This window comes from Mesitornis unicolor, unplaced genomic scaffold (assembly GCF_000695765.1).
Source record: "Mesitornis unicolor isolate BGI_N332 unplaced genomic scaffold, ASM69576v1 scaffold29549, whole genome shotgun sequence".
In the NCBI taxonomy this organism is placed as follows: Eukaryota; Metazoa; Chordata; class Aves; order Mesitornithiformes; family Mesitornithidae; genus Mesitornis; species Mesitornis unicolor.
This window is the reverse complement of record NW_010208466.1, coordinates 32,815-53,424: the sequence shown is the minus strand read 5'-3', so window position 1 is coordinate 53,424 and position 20,610 is coordinate 32,815. Positions and strand designations below refer to the sequence as shown.

The window sequence follows — 20,610 nt, the reverse complement described above, 5'->3', positions numbered from 1 at the left end:
TTTAAATGGAAACTTGCAGGGTTTTCCTTGAGGGTTGTTTTTAACATGGGTTTGAATAGTTGACACAACATTTTTCAGTTGTCATGGAACTCTGAAAATTCTTGTGTTCTACAGAGTGCATTAATTCAGAAAGTCACCTGTACAGAAGTGCTTAGCAAATGAACTCCCAAGGGTGACATAAACATTTGTCATGTCAAGGGATGCACATAGCTCTTCGGTTGAGTCTGACAACCTAGCACTGGTTTGTTTCTCAAAAGGTCCAACATCTGAACCTGTTAGCAGTGGGGAAAATCCTTTATAGCACAATGATGCAATATCATTAAATTGAAAGACATGAACTTTTCAGAGCTATTTACTTAATAGACAGCAGACAGCCACAAGGTATTGTAGCATTAACTATTTTAAAGGGTGTAATGCAATTTTAGTTTTTTATTCTGATACAAACAATTTACAGCTAATTTGTATGGTGGGGTTTTTTCTAGGATATTAGGCTAATTCAGGTTAGAAGAGTCCTCAGGAATACTCTAATCCAACATCCTACTCAAGCACGGTCAGCTGTGAGATCAGTCTAGGTTGTTCAGGGCTTTATCCAAGCTGGTCTTTAAGCCGTCCAAGCACAGTCTTAGCCAGTCAGTTCTCAGCATGTTTTGTCTCCAAGGGCTATTACCTTGCACCAAGTATATGATAAGATACACATTTTTAATATCATATGCTATATTTTGTATTATGATTAAGTTCAACATGTTATGAGACAGTATAATCTGTGAAATGGGAGTCATTTTAGAAGCCAATACATTTTTTACCTATGTTAAAGTGTTAATGATTTTAATTTTTCAAAGATCATACTTTGAATATCCTATAAATTGAAATTATTAACTGAAATTCTGCTTAGAATGTACTCCAGAAATGGAAGTTTTCATGTATTTCCACTTGCTAAAAGGATTCATATAATCTACAATTATTTAGTAGCTTAATCAATATTAACTCATAGAAGTTACAACTTTGTAAGCAACATGACAGATTTTTGGTTTTTCTACTTGGAAATTGTTCTGTAATTATTTAAATCATACCAGCAAAATGGAAAAAATTCCCCTGCCAATTTTTTCATAAATGGTACTCCTAGGTATTGTTTGCCGTCCAGATTGCTTCACCTTCCATGAACATGGTTCCTTCATAGCAGAGCTGGATCTCAGAGTTTGGAGGAAACACTAACTTGGGGAAACTTAGTAGTGATCTCCTTAGTAAAGTGCTGATATGCCAGTGTCTAAAAGTGTGGTTTAAGCTCTATGTTTGTGATGGCAGATCCTCCCAAAAGAGCTGGGTTTGGCTCAGAGTCAGAAGATTTAGCAAAACACAGCTCTATGTATTATCCCATCAAAACCAAGGTATCCAGTTTAATAAGCATAACTGATTCCAGGCACTTCTGGAGTAAACAACACTTCTCAAGTTTAACCAGTAGCTTGTTAAACATCTTGCGGGAAGAACTGTGTTCCAAATGCTAAAAGTGCTATACGTTTTTTGCATACCAGGAGGGGTTTGAGTTCAGCACAGTGGATGAAAGTGGAGACATCTTTCTAGTGAAGGGGATTGCTCACCACCACAGGAACTACAAGTCTTTAGCTTAGAGACAGAACTACAATATATACTTACAAGAATACAGAAAAACTGATGCATAGCAAATACATTATGGCTAGATTTTTGTGTTTCACCCAGGAAGCCAGAGAGGTGTTAGGATTCCTCCCTTTTATTTAGTTTCTCTAGAAGAAGAGAAAGGAGATGAGGAATAGGAAACTGAAGATAGAAAGTGTTTCCATTCTGTACCCAAAACGCAGCAAGTTTGGAAACAGAGAATTTATTCTATTAATCTTTTCCACCCCATTTCCACCTATTTTTCGAAAGTGGTGAGGAGCAAGAAGCTGAGCTGCTGTGTTTCTGTTTGCAAGCCCAGCGTCTTAAAGCCACTGGACAGATCAGGTTGCAAGTACATGAAAAGGAGTTCAGCATCCCCCATCCCTAGCCACTGCATTCTGTTCTAAGTTTCAGTTAAGAAGCTGAGATGGGAACATCACTGTGAGGAGGTCAGAACTTCTGGATAGAATAGTGCTACAGTTCTTAATAACATTTTCAGGCAATAGTTTTTGGGGTTTTTTTATGTCCTTTTCCTTCTCCTACTTGACAATGATTACCTCTGTTAAATAAACAAGACTAAATTCTTCTGAGACTTGTGTGAAATCTTCCTGTAGTAATGAAATAATGGTCCTTCTGTCTTAGCCAAATATGGCTTTAGATTCACAGTAATTATTGTAAGAATGTAGACATCCTTTCCTTATTTCAGTTTTTCAAAGCACTGAAAAGTATGAATACACAAATCAGGTTTCAAATATGTAACATTTATCTATTGGTTCAGATGGGAAGAGGATACAGAGACAGCTTCCTTCAGGTTTTGTATAAACAGCAGGATGCCTGGCTCAAATTTCCAAGTAAGGCTAAGGACATTATATGCCTGGCTTCTCTTGGATTTTAGAACCTAGCTCTTTTAGGGTGCTTGAGCATTTCCCCTTGGACTCACAGATTTTTCCGTTTCAGTTAAAGCAGTATATTCTTCCCAATTGCTGATTTTCTTGTCTTGTTTCCTTTGTGCTTTGTTGTTTCTTCCACAAAGATAAATCAAACCTGTGCATACATGGGAAGACTACCATTTAGAGACTTTTTCTTTTCTGTAGCTTATCTTTCTCTGCAGGCGATGGGGGATGTGAAAGGACAGTAAAGTTATGAATCTTGCAAAAGGTATAAAGAGGAGCGAAACGACTGATCAAAGACATGGAATAGATACCCTTGCGGAAGGACTCAGTATGCTAGGATGCTTCAGTCTAGAAAGGAGGTGACTATGCCTAAATATGATCCGCAAGATCAGAAGTGGCAGGAGGAGAGTGGGTGGGGAGTGACCACTCTCTGCCTGTTCCCACATGGGAATGCGCTGTGTTCACTGCGCAGGAATTGGAGCATCAAATGAAGGCTGCAGAGCCAGATTCAAAACAAGCAAAAGGAAGTGGTGGTTCATGCGACAGGTATTAGATGTCTGGAACTTGTTGCCAAAGGAGGTAGTCAAGGTTAAAAGTTTACATGGTTTTAACAGGGAACTGGACAAATTCATGAAAGAGAAGTCCAGTGAAGATTAATACATGGACAAAGACTTCACGCAGATCAGGAAGTCCCTGAGCTGAAAACATTTGGAAGCTGAAAGTTATTAGGAAAAAGCATTGTATGTGCATGCCTTGTCCATACTCCCTTCCACATATGCTTAAAGGAAGCATTGATAAGAAGAGGGCTCACCTTTGGCCTGAGCCAGTATTGTTCATTTGTTGTTTTTTTTCCCCAGACTGCTGGCAAAAGGTAGTTTTATGGAGCCAGTGCTTATAAATGCCAGAGGTACGGGCAGTGGTTTCCAAGTATGGTACACAATACAGGGTGACACACATGGCACATTCTGGATAGCTGAGCGCGCTGAGTGAGGTGTCTGTTGGGGAAGCAGTGCAATAGCAGCTAAAATCCACTACATGGGTAAGGTACATTCACCAACATGATGGTTAATTAAATATTAACAGTACTGACCTCCTCCAGAGGCAGTGTCTTCTCATGCTGCAGTGCCATTATTACTGTGTGTAAGTCCTGGTCTAGAGAATTATATCATTCAATGCATCATCTTGAATGGTCATTAACACCTCTTGTATACCAGCTTTTACACAAAGTCCTCTTCCAGAATGTTTCTGGTGGAGTTACACATTGCAGCAGAGGGTGTTGCCTGGCTAGAAAAAGATGAAAGCAAAAACAGGTTTTGAAATGAGAATTGAAGAGCTGCAGAGATCTGGAAATCTGCTCAAAGTGACAAGGCTTAAGAGAAGAAAGCAGTACAGTTCTCCCTGGTGAAGAAACCAAGACAGACCATTGTACTTAAAGGGAGGGTGCGAGAATCCATTTAAATTAAGGTATGGTGTGCTAAATATATGGCATATAAAATAGCTACAGAAGAGAGAGTTGTACAATTCCATGCTACTGGCTCAAGAAGGATAAAACAATATTTTTAACCTGAACATCTAGGCCACTGGAGAAATTGTGCTTTAAAATTGTGACAGGAGACATGTAGGTCTTAATCACAGAGGACTGTTTTCAAACCTTTGCTGTAGTAATTCACGACTGAAGATGCTAACACTCTAGGATCTATGAAAAAAAAAAGTACATATAAAAATCATCTAGTATTCCAGTGGATCTACTTATGTTTCAGTTGCGATCATATATTGAGGGATCTTCAAAGACATGTCATTATTATATTGTGGTTCTTTTAATGTGTCATCATTAAGGAAGTCTACATATGCTGGTGAAAAAATCCTGGAAAGAGAATTTCCACGTTATCACATTGAGAGGGAGAGATTTACTAGTTATTTAACTGTTCCCTATTGCAAAAAAATGTTAACTTAATTAAGAAACAGAAAAAAATATTTTTGCTTAAGGGGTTTTCATCAGTTAATAATTTATAGTGTCTTTCACTTTGCAGGATGCTTTTGACTGAACATCTCAGAAAATGTCCAAGTAGTTCCTTCTTTAGCATCAGATGAATGGTACAAATTTTCCAAATCTAGTACTATACAGCATTAATGTGTGGAAGGTTTTGTGTGTTTATAGCTATTCTTTTGTCTTTAGTGCTACAACATTCCTTACAATTACAAACATTTTCTTTAGGAATTTGTTTAAGATTTTGTGTTCAGAGGTTAAAGGAACTGAGAAGATGGATCTGATGTAGCTTTTTATAATGAGGCTTCTAAGGAATAATCTCGTCTATGTTTAAGAGAGTTCCAGATGAGACCTTACTATAAAATTCCACATATATTTTATTGCAATTTTACATAATTGGATTGTCATAAGTTAGAATTTATCTTTCCCTCCGTGGCAGTTGGGTTCCCAGGCATTCTCTGAGGCTTGTTGAAAGAGCCATAAATGCTCTGTGTAGAAATTAAAGACAACAATGAAAGTAGGTTTTAATCAGAGAAGAAAAAATCTATTAAAATAAATCTGAAGATAATACATTTTGATATGAGATTAAATATTAACAAATTGTTTCATTATACAAAGTTGACTTGTTATCAAAAGAAACCTGTAACAAATAATGATCAAAAGTTGTTTTGCTAATTTTCAGATTTCCTTTTTTTTCCTTCTACTTTCTAAAGCTGGTAAAATCATTATATTTTGATAGGGAGATTCTGATCTGAACTAATGACCGGATTTCAATGCACCAACTTTAAATTTATCCTGTTACAGAGATCATAATCTGGCCTCAAGAGTCTAACAAAACTAAGTACAGCAATGAAACTGACACCAGTAAAAAGGAAAAAAAATGTTATCTACTGTAAGTCGTATAACTGGGCAATATCTTATTGTGCTATTAATAATCATGCGTCTAGCTGAAGACAGTGTATTCTCATGGCTGTGCTGTTAAAATGAAAAAACAGTGTTAATCCAGAATTCAAGAGCTCTGAGAAGGGAACAGATCTGTTAGAACCATTGTATCAGCATGTCATTATCATTCACATGTTTTCTCTTTGCAGTTTGCTGTTCCACAAGACACTCCTGAACTTGCTGCTTTTTTATATAATTCCACAGTTTCTCATTATATCAGGAGAAGGGATGTCGCAGTGGCAGAACCTCACAGGAGAAACTTTGCAAAAGTATTGGTGAGCTATCCAAAACTATAAACTGGGACTGTGCATGCAATATATCAAGGTGGCTGTTTGTTTGACTGAAGTTTATTTACAGACTTCTAAATACTGTTCTAGGTGATTTTTAACCTTTATTATTTTCATGTAAAGTAACAATTCGGACATGCAAATAGGAGTGCATTTGCTCCCCCCAGTACTCATTTACATACAGAAAGATCTTTCCCTTTACAGTACTACAAGCAAAGTAAATGGGACAGGTCACTGCATTTTTTAACATTCCAGACAATACTGGAGCAAGAGCAAAGATCTCTCTCCCAGGAAAATAGTTGCGATTAGTCAATCTGGTACCTGAGTATTTGGACTTGGCTGTATTTTCAGGAGGATGGCCTTTGTCCATTCCTGCATTCAGTGTCCCATCTTTAGTGTACTTCAGCATTGCAGGTATCAGCTCACCTTGCCTAGAGGCTCTGTTCAGATTTGATGACCTTGAGGTCAGTTGTGGGATTCATGCAGTCAACGCTTTTCATTTATTTTTATGAACCTCAGGCAGAGTTTCTTTCATGCTGTCCAGTCTGTTATTAAGCTGTTTACTGCAAGCTCATGTTTGACTACCTTGACATCACTAGAATTTGGTAGGAAGAACCTCACAGGCCTAACTATTCTGGAGTAATAGAATAATTATGCTGCTTCTGAAAGTTAATTTGGCAATTTTCATAACAGGAAGAAGACAGAATCTGAAAGTAATGAATACCGTAATGTTATTAAGAACAAAATCACAGATGAACCCATTTTAAACAGTAATCACTGTTGATTCGTATGTAATTCTTTCATCAACCTAATACCCCAGGAAGAATATGATTCCACTGGGGCTGAAGCGAAAATGCCTGGGCTTTTGAAGACATACCAGTCAATACCACAGAACACTTAATCCATTCTTCAGTAATGCCTTAATTATCAGTTATCTTTATCAGTGATTAAGGCTCACATGCTGCCAGCATAGAAATTACTGCAGCAACTGAAAGTGATTAACAAAGTTCTTAAGTATGTACTGTGTCTGCATCTTAAAATACAAAGCAGAGGTTTTTCAGCTGCTTGATGCAGACAGATAGTATTTAGCCGAGTGCTGAGTAATATGTAATTGTCACTGTGATGAGCAGTCTTCTAGTAAAATATGCTTTTGATAAGCACAAATTAGGATGATTGGGTACAGTGCTTACCATTTGATGTATGGCAGGACTTTTCAGGATGGTCATAGAAAAGCAGTATGTCATTTGTTCATTTAGAAAAGTGTCTCAATTCTATGTGCCTTCAGCATTGCATACTACAGATCCAGATTTATTTTTTTTTATCACACATTTGAAATATACATGGAAGGTGAATGTTGCTTCAGAAAATGACTGATTGGTCAAAGGTAATTCATTGCTAAAATTGCTACTTTTTTGTCAGAAAATTTAATTAATCTCATTTTCAGCAAAGCTTTTTCACAGAGAGGAAAGATGTTCTGAGAACCTCTTATTCTATTTATACTGTTTATTAAACATTTGGTTTCTCTTCCATTAGTTTTAGTGTTACAGTGTTCTGAAAATCACTACAGGCTAAATGCATTACTAAGAAAAATAGAAATACGTGTTCAGGTCCTAAAATGTCAGCCAAAAGTAGACTTTTTTGTATACTAATGATTTATTTTGTTATTATTTGGTTTTGGCCACTAGGATTAATGAAAACAGCTCTCCTCCTTCTTGCAAGATAAATAAATCTGGCTGGAGGATGTTTAAATATGAAAAGCTAAATAAACAGATACTTTTAAATACTCATTTCAAAAAAGGTTTATAGTTGCAAGTTTCAAGGTTTACAGCTTAATTTTCAGGCAGATTTAAAAAACAGTGATTAAGTGTACAGCTTCTACTTAACTTAGGGTAAGAGAGAGATCTGTGGGCAAAGCTGTCTATAAAGACAGGATTCCTTAAGGGTGTTTTGAGATCTGTTCCGTACATCATCATCTCACTTTCTGAAGTATGGGCTTTGGTAATGCAGCCATTCTCTCTCTCCCAAGGGAATGTACTTGTGAAAACTTAGCTTTGCTTTCGAGACTGGAGGATTTTCTGTCAGAAGTGTCAATAAACCATCTGTAGGGAAGGATTTTCTGCTTTGTTATAAAAATATGAATCAATTAAAAACTCAGCCTTCCTTCTGAATAAAACCAGAACTTTTCAGGTAAAACCCATTTGTGTTTATAAACCTATACATTTTCTGTGAGATTTTTCTTCCTTTCTATGCCCCAAACAACCACATAATTTCTGTGGTTATCCCATGAGACTGATCATTCCCTTCAGTGGTTTCCATTCGTCCAGCAGACTTTAACAGAGTGTATAGTTTTAAGTTGCATTTTTTGGCTTTTGCCTTCAACCCTGTGTGTGTAGCCAGAATCACTGCTCATCAGGAACATTTCATAGACAACAAGTTTCAAGTAGAGCAATGAATGAATCTCAGGAAATGTGCTGGCTGCTATAATGTAAATATCAGTAAGAAAACCAGGAGAGTTAGAAGAAAGATTTAGGAAAACAGAGAACATAAAAAAATCCATGCTGAATCAGTCACAAAATGACTGATAAAGACAAAGCACATCCTTCGGAGAATTGATAGGTACCTGGATATTTTAAGAGTTCTTCAGATATTGTTGAAAATTATTACTTTTATTTTCATTGCTTCAGGTAGGTGGCTGTATTCATTGGTGGTGCAAAAAGAATTTCTCCCTTGCTTTATAGTTCTCACGATAACTCATGTATATTAGATTAAATTACTGATTTCAGACTACTTAACTCTTTAAAGGAAAGTAGATTTGTTTTGCTAATTTATAACATTTGAAATTCATTATATACATTTTTGAAGCATAGGTACGACTTTCCTTTATTTTGTACACAGAACTGTACAAATGTGAAGTGTATCTTAGTTTCCTGCACGGTGGGACAACTGGAAAGAGGGAAGAGTGCAGCACTAAAAATCAGGTCCCGGCTATGGGCCCAAACATTCCTGGAGGTAATGAACACAAAAATCTCTTTGTGTACACAGAGATGCCTGCATGTTTTATCTGACCAGATATTTAAGAATACAAATGATGAAATTAAATGGGCCAAATGCAGATCCTTTCTGTTATCACTTTTTTTGAATATAACATCTTACGTGTTCCTGTTCAGGTCACGTGCATGCTGCTTACTTTTCTTTTTCTCTCTATCACTCCCTCTCAAATTCATGTCCTGAATCTTACCTGAAAATTCCAAGATTATTTTTAAACACCTTTCCTGGTTTTGTTTCTGCTTTTCTGGACTGGCCCAAATTAATAATCTCTTAGGTCTCCATTATATGCTCTGCACTAATCACATCTTTCCTGATGAAAGGCTTTTCTTGGAGCCAAACAGTAGATGGTGTACGCTGTGTCCAGCTTAAAAATTGTTGTTCTTTCTCTGTTAATCTAGGGAAGAGTAATGAGTGTCAAGATCATATGACATGCAACATTCATATAGTGACAATCTGTGACTTACCAATAAAAAGAAGGGACAGTGCAGACAGTGGAAGAAGTTAACTTCTCTTTGCAAACTCTTACGTTTCCAACATGATCTGCACTCAGAATTATAGTTACAGTACATAAGGCAGAGGGATTGTACTGTGAGCTGTTGCCTTGCAGCTGGCTGTGTATTTATAGTACTATGTGGTTGTCGTATCTGTAACACTGGACAGTACATTAAGAAATTTATAGTTCAGTTTGTGTTTACTAGGAAATAACTGCAGATCCTGTCTTGATCAAACAGATAGATTATCACCTTCCTTCTTGAAGGGATTTAGAATTTCTAGTCTTTCTGTCTGGAATGCAAGAGCCTTCCTGTGTTCCTTGTAGCTGTGGGAGAAGAATGATTTATCCCCACAGTACCTCTTACCTTAGCAAGAGAAGAATTGAGGATCTTCAGCTTAGAACAGGAGCTTTAAATTAAGCTCCACACACCTTTTAAGTGAATTTCTCCCCTTCCTCAAATGCGAAGGTAGATTCTTCCTTGCTTATCTTGCTTTCCTGGTGAAACAAGAGTAGATGGGACAGAAGTTTTGGAAAGCTGAATGCCAGTTCAATAGCTAACCATCATGGCTTCAAATGTGTAATGGGCGCGAACTTTTGGAGTCACAAGTCTCTCTTGGTGTACTGGACTGTGGCAGTGGTTACCAAAAGGATGACTTGAAAAGTCGTTCCTACCTATCTGTCAGGACTTAAGGTCACATTCTGTGTTTCTTCTGCAGCAGATATTAGCACCATTGTGAGCAGAGCATAGAGCTATCTGCCCTTTCTTGAAAGAAAGTGATTTCTGTCTAGCTCGGTAACAAAAGTCATTCTTTCAGATACAAGGCTGAATTAATTCCTGATTTGTCGGTACATTTTCTTTATATTAACAGTCAATCCCAAGAAACTTTCATACCCTCTCTTCAGTTCCCTTAACACAAATACAAAACTTTTAAGAGAAGGTATATTTAGCAAATGTGTTTGAAAGGCTAGACTGGATGTACTTTGTTTAGGTTTGCCCAGCAAATCATCTGCTACTGGGGAAAAAGGGCAGGCTCTGGTTCAAATGTAAGCCCAAAAGCTTGACAGCTTGGATGTCTCTCTGTCCTTCCAAATCTGGGTAACTGGGATGGACATCTTCTAGTGTAAGTTTTTGCAAAGGTCTTACAAAATTTTGTACCAAAAATATCAGTATGTAAGCATCTCTTCACTCGTGGGAAAACATACGTACTGGAAAAAATGACAGAAATTTTATTCCAATTTTTCATAATTCCAGTAAGAGACTGTTTGACCTTCATACACTGGTGAGTCCCTGTTAAGTTAGTTAAGAACTTAACTGCACAGGTTCTCTGTTCCTAACACATAGAGACAGGCAGATAGGCGGAGATATGATCCTTGGCTGGAACTGCAGTGTCCAAGTAATATCACTGTGAATCTGCCTCATCTTCTTCACCAAACAAAAGATAATGCTTAGCTCCTTTAGCTAGCTACCCTACTGGGAACAGGACTTGATGTATTCTGGGTCCAGTCACATCTTTCTGTTCATCTTTTTGCTGATGAAGTCTGATTAACTCTGTAAGGGCCAAAACCAAAGTCCTGTGAAAAAAAACCCCACGTAAATGAAACCCCTTGCACAGATCTTTTGATGCCAATTTTCTAGGCCATTTACAGCTATCTCAGTGGGAATTAGACTCATAAAAGTTGTTCTAAGTCCAGTTTAGTATGTAACAAGAAATAACTATAAGAGATTAAAGCTAAAAAAATTAATGAGAAACAGAGTGTTTCTCTAAGTTTTTGGTTGTGACAGAGAATATGTAACACTTGGAACAAACTAGCTACAGAAGACATGAAATCTCATTTTCTTAGTGTCTCAATAAAAACAGCATCTTCTTCTAGAATATAAGCTTAGTTAGCCTGACTCCGGTTTGGAAGAAGGATAACTGCATGAAATTCAGTGGCATATTTAATGCTGGAGCAGTGGGACTCATCTTGCCTAATTTTAGTTCATCTGAAAGTTAGATGCCAAAGCTGGTTTCCTAATTTGATAATCAGTGTCAAGACAGAAAGACGTCCTCAGAGAGTGTTTTATCCAGCTGATTTGAAACACCCTTCTCTGCCCTCCTGATCTGAATGGTGGAGAATGGTCATAGCTGTGCCTTGAGACACAAGTGTGTGCAAACACAACAGGCAATGCTGGTGCTGCAGTCCATTTAGCTCCTCCTTGCTCCTCAGTAGACCCTGCTTGCTATGCCTGCAGCTCCCTTCACTCAGTGAGTTCAAGGCAGAGGGGGAACCTTACACCAACCTGTGCAGAGGGCGAGGATGAGCCATCCTGTAGGACCCCTGTGTACAGAGATGCTGTGGCAAACACTCCTACAAGTACATCTTTTGCTTACTTCACTGCCCTTACATACCCTTGCTATCAAGCAAGTTTTTATTATGGGCTGTGATAATTTTACCTTGTATCTGTATCCTTAGGAAGCATTTCAGTTTCCTTCAGAGAGTAACTTACAAGCCTTGTAAAGGCTTAGAAAGCTCCACTTAAATCAACAGGATTTTTTTTTCTAAGTTAAAAAGTAGTCCCTAGAGAACTGTTGCATCCTTCCATTTATGTCTAAAAAGCTGCCAGAATAACATGACCCCCGCTTCACATGCAAACATATATTGAGAAGTGAGAGAGCAAATAGTGTGATGGGATCTGGTTGCCTTCCTCGCACTCAGCTCAAAACAGTTCCCTCTTTCACAGCCCCTTTTAAAATTAACAGTTATACAGCCATCACCATAAAAGACTGTAGAGCATTATTAGTTTCCTAAAAAAGGGCATAATCTGCTCTCAGTAAGCCTGTAAACTTCTAGTTCCTAAGGTTATTGCAGAAGTAAACTCAAGTATACAAAAAAAAACAACTGCTGTTATCTAGGCTGAAATCTGCAGATGCAAACTGAGGAATTGAAAGTGATTTAAAGCTAGGATGAAATAATTCATGTTTCTCATTGAAGTTATATGGATCAGCCCGTATATTTTGTTGCTACAAAAAATCAGTCAGATTTTGAGTGACTTCTTCCTCTTCTACTTAGTTTAACTGACAGCAGCTGACCCCTTTGCCTCCTGACAGTTGTAATCTGTCGCCTTAAAACCCCAATGCCCATAGCAAATAACAGTTAAATGATGTGCAATGATTAGACATGTTTGAGTAAATAAAGCAGCCCAATTTTCCAACCAGCCAACAAAGATAGAGACAGACATTGTGCAAAGGCCAAGAAGAATCACAGACTTTTTTGGATTAACTTCAAAGCCTGGCTGTAAATATGAACCCTCTAGTAAAGCTGACTTTTGGATTCAGACTTGCTGATCAAGCAAATAATAGCCTGATTCATGCAAAAGAGAAACAACCTTAATTGGTTATGTTACGTTGTGTTCTCTTAGGGCCCTATTATGTCCCCATTTGTCTAATCATGGTATTTCTGAGTCATCAGAGGGAGATCCATGGAGATCTTGACCAATGTTCTTTGAACTCTGATGGGTACTTTTTAATATAATAGAAGTTGGCTAGAAAAACATCTGTTTTGAAAATGTATTTGTAAATGATGAATCTGTACCTCCTGTCTGATTTGCAACATCCTGCCAGGCTCCAAGCTCTTTGGACACTTAGAGCACTGTGGGAAGGCGAACTCTGCTCATTCTTGACTATTATTTCAGACTGCATTGAAAGTTCCTCACAATGATAAAAATCTCCTTCTGGGAGAGCCTGGGGAGGCAGTAATATAAAAAAACCACAGAGGGTGTGCAAGGTTCCCAAGAGGTTTGACATTTCTTTTAAAGTCTTTTAATGTTGTTGAATATAATTGTATTGTTTCTCTCCTGGTGTTTAGAAACTGAGAGGTCTGGAACAGTATAGAAAATAAGAAAGAGCCTGATGTAATACCTTGTTATTTTGGGCCATCAGCTAGAAGTCCTCTCAGTCCTCTCATCTCCCTTTACCTTGTTCTTCCTTGATGAGAAATGTTGTTGTGCATCTCCATATGTTACTACTGAACTCAGAGACTCTTTAGTGTGGTAGAAATTCTCTAGGCCAATTAGAGATCCTTTTGGGACTAGGATTCATTTTAGCTGTACGAAGGCTGTTGGAGGCGGAGTGCAGATAACCAGTGCGGTGGGCTCCACGGGCTGCCCTCTGTGCAGCACACGCATGTTGGTAGAGGCTTGGAAGTCAGAAGAGAGGTGGACTGGTGAGGGTGGTCCAAGACAGGTGACAAATTTAACTCTTGTACAGACTCCTTTATTGAATGCCTTTTCTTCCCCTCCTCTTTACTGTTGGAGCAATTATTCCATCTGTAAAGTCGCATATGACCCCAAGGAACAACAGTTTCTGTCCTCAGCACAGAACCTCTTTCTGTGCCCAGTGGAAAACATCTCAGTCAAGGGAAGCTTGCTTAGTGTTTTCAAAGCATAAATCTGCAGCCAGCCTAAATTCCCTATCTGTGGAAAGAAGAAAGGAAGCATCAGAAAAACTAGTGAGAAAGGGATCTTGGTCACTCACTTATTGCCATATATAAGCCATATATGGAAGTTTAAGTAGAGAACTCTAATTCAGACTGAGAATTAAAAGTCATAGCTTAATGCACTGCCCTTCAAGCCACATATAATAACAAAAGGAGGAAGTCATCAGAGAAGCTTGCCTTTAAGTCAAACAACTGTTTTATTTGAAAAAACAAAATAAGTGGAAAAAAAAGTGTGTGGCCAAAAATATTGTATTATGCTGTATTATGCTGGCTTTGACTGTTTATGTGGAATGAAGGCTAGAAAGAAAGAGACCTTGGCACTGGGCTGAACTGGCTGCATGGTTTTTGGGTGTGGCCTCATTTTGTTTTCATTCACTGTTATTTAAAATAATACCAAAATATTAATGAACAGAACATGAGACTCTTGCTAGATAGGCTGTAAGTGTAGGTAATGTTAGGTATATGAAGAAAGAAACACCTTACATCGATAACCATGAAAATCTGCATGTTAAAGCCTTCTGAAATCCCAACAAAGTATCTGCCTCTTATAATTTAAAATAGTCTGTTTAAATTAATGTAAAACATATAATATGTGAAGTGTAAGAAGTTAATGATGAGGATGTGTTGATTTTCAGAAGAGTTGTGTTGTCTTCAGTCACAGATACATTTGGGTGGATATACCCTCTTACAAATAGCACAGATACTTTTTAACCATGCCCAGAGTCATACATGCATTTTTTTAACAAATGAATAAAAGAACAAATAGTTGTATGACCTCTACTCTCAGCATTTATGTAAGCTACTCTGTTTGTTGGCAGTAGTTCAGGTCTTTGGAATTGTGGGTCAAAGAACGCCAGCTAATGAATTCCCAAAGCATATATTTAAAAGGTAACACCATATTGCTTACCCTTTTGTCTCTAAAATGTGCCAGACTCCAGCAGACACGAAGGGAAACGAGTTTTAATCAAGCAGGGCTGCTATTGTTGTAACAGTACTGAATTCTATGCAACAGACGTAAGTTCTGGGGGGAAAATTCCACTGCAGCTTGCAGTAGAATAAGTGCATGCCCTTCAGTTCAGGTGACTTCACCAGGCTACATCTAACCAGAAAAAAAGTATTTCAGAGAAGTTGAACAATGCTCCATAGAGGCAATGGGACAAAGACATTCTGGGGAGTCTCCCCAGTAGTTAAACTCTTCAAACCTGCGGAAGAGCAATGACAAGGCAGACTTCTTTAAGCTGCTAAAGGTTTTGTTCCTCCTACCCTCAGTCTAGCTCCCTGTGGTCCAGATTTGTCCCTGCATTTTAGTCTACTCTGACTGAGATGCCTCCACATGCCTTAGAGATGCTTTGCAGAGTCTTCAGGTCTTTGGTTGAGCTTCCTGCAGAAACCACCAGCATTCCACTGGAGCCTGGAGAACTCTCCTTAAAATTGTCCAGATTTCCCAGAACTACCCACATTATTGCTGTTTGTCCCAACTGTACTTAGGGAAACACCGCACTGAATATTTATTGGAAACGCTTTCCTTCATTTATGGTTGCTGCTTTGTTTCACAACTGTTAAAGTAAACAAAGGCTTCAGTTGAAAAATCTATTTGTAAAAGAAAAGTGTGTAGCGAGAGAGAATCCTTAATGAATACACCAGCAGGGATCTATCATCCAAGCAACACAAGGGATGGAGATGTTTTACCTACTTACAAGAATATTGGCAAACAGCTGTCTCAGTGATGTGCACAAGAGCAGGCTCTGCTGCTTCTACCTCAAGGGAACCTCAAAACATCAATGTAGCTAGGACTTCCAAACCACAGGTCCTGCTGCTTACAGTAAACATTGATTATTTAAACATATGCTGTTTAAAAAATGATATGGTAAAGAAATGCTGTTTCTCACAAATGACTTGAGAACTGTAAACATGGCTGGAGAGACAGCTGCCTGTATTTCCAAGGTGTTGGTACAACCAAAAATCCTGTTTGCAACTGATGCTGACCACAGTAATTGTTCTAAAGCCCTTTGCCACAAACACATAGTTCTGTGGATACAGGAAAATACTCTCTAGTCTTTTGTATTCTCCATTCCTGTAAAGCAGTGGAGATGTGCAGCATATCCAGGAGCCTGTTGAAGGGTCACAGAATAGTTTGGGTTGGGCAGGACCTTTAAAAGTCATCTAGTCCACCCCCCTGCAGTGAGCAGTGACATCTTTAGCTAGATCAGGTTGATCAGAGCCCTGTCCAACCTGACCTTGAATGTCTGCAGGCATGGGGCATCTACCACCACTCTGAGCAACCTGGTCCAGTGTCTCACCACCCTCATTGTAAAAAATGTCTTCCTTATATCTAGTCTAAATCTGCCCTCTTTTAGTTTAAATCGTTGCCCCTTGTTCTATCACAACTAGGAGTTGATAGCTGTGAGCACAACCCAAGGTTATTCACCCCAGCCAAGAATTAATCCACAGGAAATACCCTCCTCTGATGTTCTTATTGCTGATATAAGCTAAAAATGAAATAAGTCATGTATAGTAGGTGAAGGGATTTGTTTTTCCATGAGTGCTGTGTTTCCTTTATATGATATTTCAATGGAGTTAATGCCTTTACTGTACCTTAGCCAATCAGGCTACATGTCTAATGCCTACTTCATTAATATAATATAACATGTCCTGCTCTCTCCATTATAGATTACCTTTATAAATCATATAAATCATATCCAGAATCTTGCTTAATATGAACTGCTATGAATTGAAAACTTAAGGCTTTTTTCAGTCCTTTTTTCTGAATGCAAATCATTGCACAGTTACAGAAACATGCTGGGACTGTGTGAGAAGTCTAGTGCTGTAGAATAAAAGATGAAGACTGGCTTGAGTCTGAAAATGGAAAATAATTAGAGTGATAAGGAAAAAATATTTTTCTGAAGACCATCTCATACATATTCAGCATCATGAAAGTGTATACAGAATACTTACTTGCCAAGTCCAATATTAATACAGTCTAATTTTTCATTTCAAACACTGTTAATAGAAAAGGTAGTTCCCTTTCATTAGATGCCATCTCTGTTAAGGAGCTGATCTGACTATCCCCGTGTAGTCATTTGAGGCAGTTTTCTTGATATTGCTCATTTCTAATATAAGCCACAAGGAGAGGTTAAATGTTTTGATAATAAACATTCAGCTGCTCTCAGTATTTTAAAAGAACAAAAATATGGCATGGCCAAATTAGTTCCAGAAGGCAATAAATGTGCTGGCTTCATGTCACCAGTAAACACTCACATATTTGAAAAGAAAACTAGTTTTTTGAAAATAAGACAGATTCGACAAGGCGAATACCAGAACTACAACCCTGGACCTCAGCAGAGCAGACTTTTCAGGGATCTACTTGAAAGAACTCCATGGGAGATGATCCTCAAGAAAAGAGGAGTCCAGGAGAACTAGTGATACTCCAGGATCACCTGCTTTAAGTTCAAGAACTGTCCGTCCTGACATGCAGAAAGTCAAACATAGAAAGGAAACATCAAAGAGGTGGAAGCAGTCAATTGACCCAGTGCAGGGGCTGGGTTGGGAATATAGAGACACTGTCCAAGCATGCAGGGACAGAGTTAGGAAGGTAAAAGCCCACCAGGAGCTGAGTCTAGCAAGGGACTTGAAGGGCATGAAGGAAGCTTCTATAAGTACACCAGCAGCAAGAGGAAGGCTACGGAAAATATGCATCTTCTGAATGGTACATGGAAGAGGCTGAGTTACAGCCTCCTTAACTTTGGTCTTTACTGGTAAAATCTGCATACAGTAATCCAAGGCCTCTCAACCAGACAGAAGACCTGCAGCAATCAGCATTTATCTTCAGTGGAGGAATATCAGGTTAGGGGAACACTTGAACAGATTGAACAGACAGGATTCCAAGGAACCTGATAGGATACACCTACAAATGTTGAGGCAGCTGGCCAGTGTCTGTGCAAGACCACTCGCAATTATGAAAGATCATGGTGATTGGAGGAAGATCCTGAGGACTGGAAGGAAGCCAGTGTCACACCTATCTTCAAGAAGGAGGTTCCAGAGAACTACAGGCCAGTCAGCCTCATTTCAATCCCTGATAAAATTACAGGAAAAAAACCCCAAACTGGAAGCCATTTGCAAACATCTGAAGAACAAAAAGGTGATTGGGAGCTGTCAGTGTGTATTTACAAAGAGAAAATCATGCTTGACCAACCTGATAGCCTTCTGCAAAGAGAAAAATGAAGTTCATCTTGGTGGACAAGGGGAGAGCAGTCATTGTTTTTTTATCTTGGCTTTAGCAAGGTTTTTGACACTATCGAAATGAATGAAGACAGGTGGACAGAGAACTGGATTCAAAACTGAACTGCCAGGCTTAAAGTGCTGTGATCAGCAGCATGCAGTCCAACCGGAGGTCCGTCACTAATGGTGTACCCCAGGGGTCAATACTGTTTAACATCATTAATGACTTAGATAATGGGACAGAGTACACTCTCAGCAAGTTTGCAGATGATAGAAAAGTGAAAGGAGTGGTTCATAGACCAGATGGTTGTACTGCCTTTCAGAGTCCTGGACTCTGAAGTGAGAACTCAGAGAAGTGGGTTGGCAGGAATTTAATGAAGTGTGACAAAGAAAAATGCAAAGTCCTGTACTACAGGAGGAATAACCCTATGCACCAGTACAGGCTGGGGGCCAACCAGACTGAAGGCAGTGTTCTAGCAAAAGATCTTGAGGTCTTGATGGACACCAAGTTGAACATGAGCCCACTGTATGTGCCCTTGCAGCAAAGGAAGTTGACAGTCTCTTGGCCTGCATTAGGAAGAGGATTGCCAGCAGGTCAAGGGAGGTGACTCTTCCTCTCTACTGAGCACTGAAGAGACAGATCTGGAGTGCTTTGTCCAGTCCTGGGTTCCCTGGGGCAAGTGAGACACAGACATACTGGAGCAAGTCCAGCCAAGGGCCACAACAATGATTAAGGGCTTGGAGTATCTGAAACACAACGAGAGTCTGAGAGAGCTGAGACTGTCCAGTCTGAAGAAGAGAAGGTTCAGGCGGGACATTATCAGTCTGTATAGACATCTGTAGGAGGGAGTGATGAAGGCAGAGCCAAGCTCTTCTCAATGATACCCAGTAACAGAAGAAGAGGGAAGAATCACAGATTGAAATACAGGGAGTTCCATTTAAACATAAGAAAAAAAGATTGCTGTGGTTAAATGTTGGAATAGGTTGCTCTTAGAGTTTGTGAAGTATCCATTCTTAGAGATACTCAAAACCCAACTGGACATGGCTCTGAGCATATTGTGCTAGTTGACCCTGCTCTGAGCATGTGGTTGGAGTAGACAATCTCCACAGGTGCCTTCCAACCTCAGCAGTTTTGTGAAAACTTTCAGTTGGGCCATGGTCATCCAACTCCAAATCAGCTCCCAGGTTTAGGTTGTGCTTATTTCAGGTTGTGTTCACAAACAAACCTTTCTCCATCAGTAAGGAAAAAAAACAGTAGCCCAAATTATCATGGGGTCTTCTTACCTCAGTCTTTGCTCCACAAAACAGCTGTAAGGGGAAAAGTAATTTTTAGAAAGGGTTTACACCTTTGATGCAACAGTAAGTTCCAGATCAAAACATTAGCAGGGAAGAAAAGGTGTTGAGTAATCATATAGGAACCAAGTCTTGTCAATGGAGCAGAACTCCTAAATGTGTGAGAAGTAGAAGGAAGGAGAGTTTTGCAAGAGGGTTTTTAGGAAGTGACAGTGACATTCCAAATGCACTGGACTGTAAGAAGCAGGTGCCAAAATGAAAGACTGCTTTACTAACAAGGCTCTGTCGTTCCGTAAATCAGTAGTCAAATACTGTGTTGAATTCTTTCATAGAGAAATATGAGAAACAAATGTATGTGTCTTTCTGCATATCTAACATTTCTTCCGCATTTGAACATGCTGTCTTTGCATTTCAGCTTTATGCTTTATTATGTGTTGGTCTCATGGACAGACAGGTCCTAGGGTTGCTGTACCCTTTACCAGAAGAAACCATCTTTGCCTTGGGAAATCAGTGCTCTGTGTTTTTTCTCTGCTTATTTCTCATAACAATTCAAGTATAAACATATTTTTAAATAATTTCTTTTTAATATTATTTCAGAGAAAGAATGATCTCTATACTCTTTCTTCCAATGTGTCCTTCGAAGTCAAGAGCATGCCATACAAAGTGCAACCAGCAAAGCTCCCCAAGGGAAGCATAGCAGTAAGTATCTGAAAATTAGATCTTTGTGTGAAGCACATGTATTTGGTCATTTGGATCACAGCTGTGAAAGTTTTTATAGATGAAAAATATTGAGATCAGTCTTTCCTGTGTTTCTAGTGTAAATTCCTGAAATAATACCTAAAGGAAATACCTTCATTGCTTTCTGTGGAAGTTGGTGATATATAATACTAATCCAGTTTTTGAAATAATTTCTTGCTGCATTAATGTGCAGACTGCTTTGTTGCAATCAGGATGGACTTTTCACTCAGAAAAAAACCAACAAAACTGTGAAAGGAAGTGTCCAGTTACCTTCTTTGTGGTAAAAATAGATCTGGAGGAAATTTCTGTGCAAAATCCAAAATCTTGTTTCTGTCAGGTTTAGAGATTTCACTTTTCTCCCAGTCAGCAGTTCTCTCACACAAGCTTATGGATCATCTATGGCAACTTATCTCTTACCTCTATTAAGCTTCTCTGATACCGTGATTTGCAGAAAGGTTTGCGTGACTCTCTAGGGTTTCCACCTCACAGCATATTAGGTGCAAGACATGAAATTACCTGGTAATCTCCACAACTGCAATAGATAGATAGATAGATAGATAGATAGATAGATAGATAGATACTAAAGCATTTGCTTTATTTTCAGAG

At 38.7% G+C, this 20,610-nt stretch overlaps 1 protein-coding gene across 1 annotated transcript in view; it reads left to right on the top strand.

Annotated features, from left to right (window-relative positions):
- Positions 1-20,610, top strand: part of ITGA8 (integrin, alpha 8) — a gene marked incomplete at its 5' end in the record, with an annotated part of 104,283 nt that overhangs the window by 74,637 nt on the left and 9,036 nt on the right. The window contains 3 exons of the mRNA XM_010192522.1: positions 5,601-5,726; positions 8,634-8,747; positions 19,864-19,965. Of these exons, the coding sequence (XP_010190824.1) occupies positions 5,601-5,726; positions 8,634-8,747; positions 19,864-19,965 (342 nt within the window). The remainder of the gene's footprint in view (positions 1-5,600; positions 5,727-8,633; positions 8,748-19,863; positions 19,966-20,610) is intronic.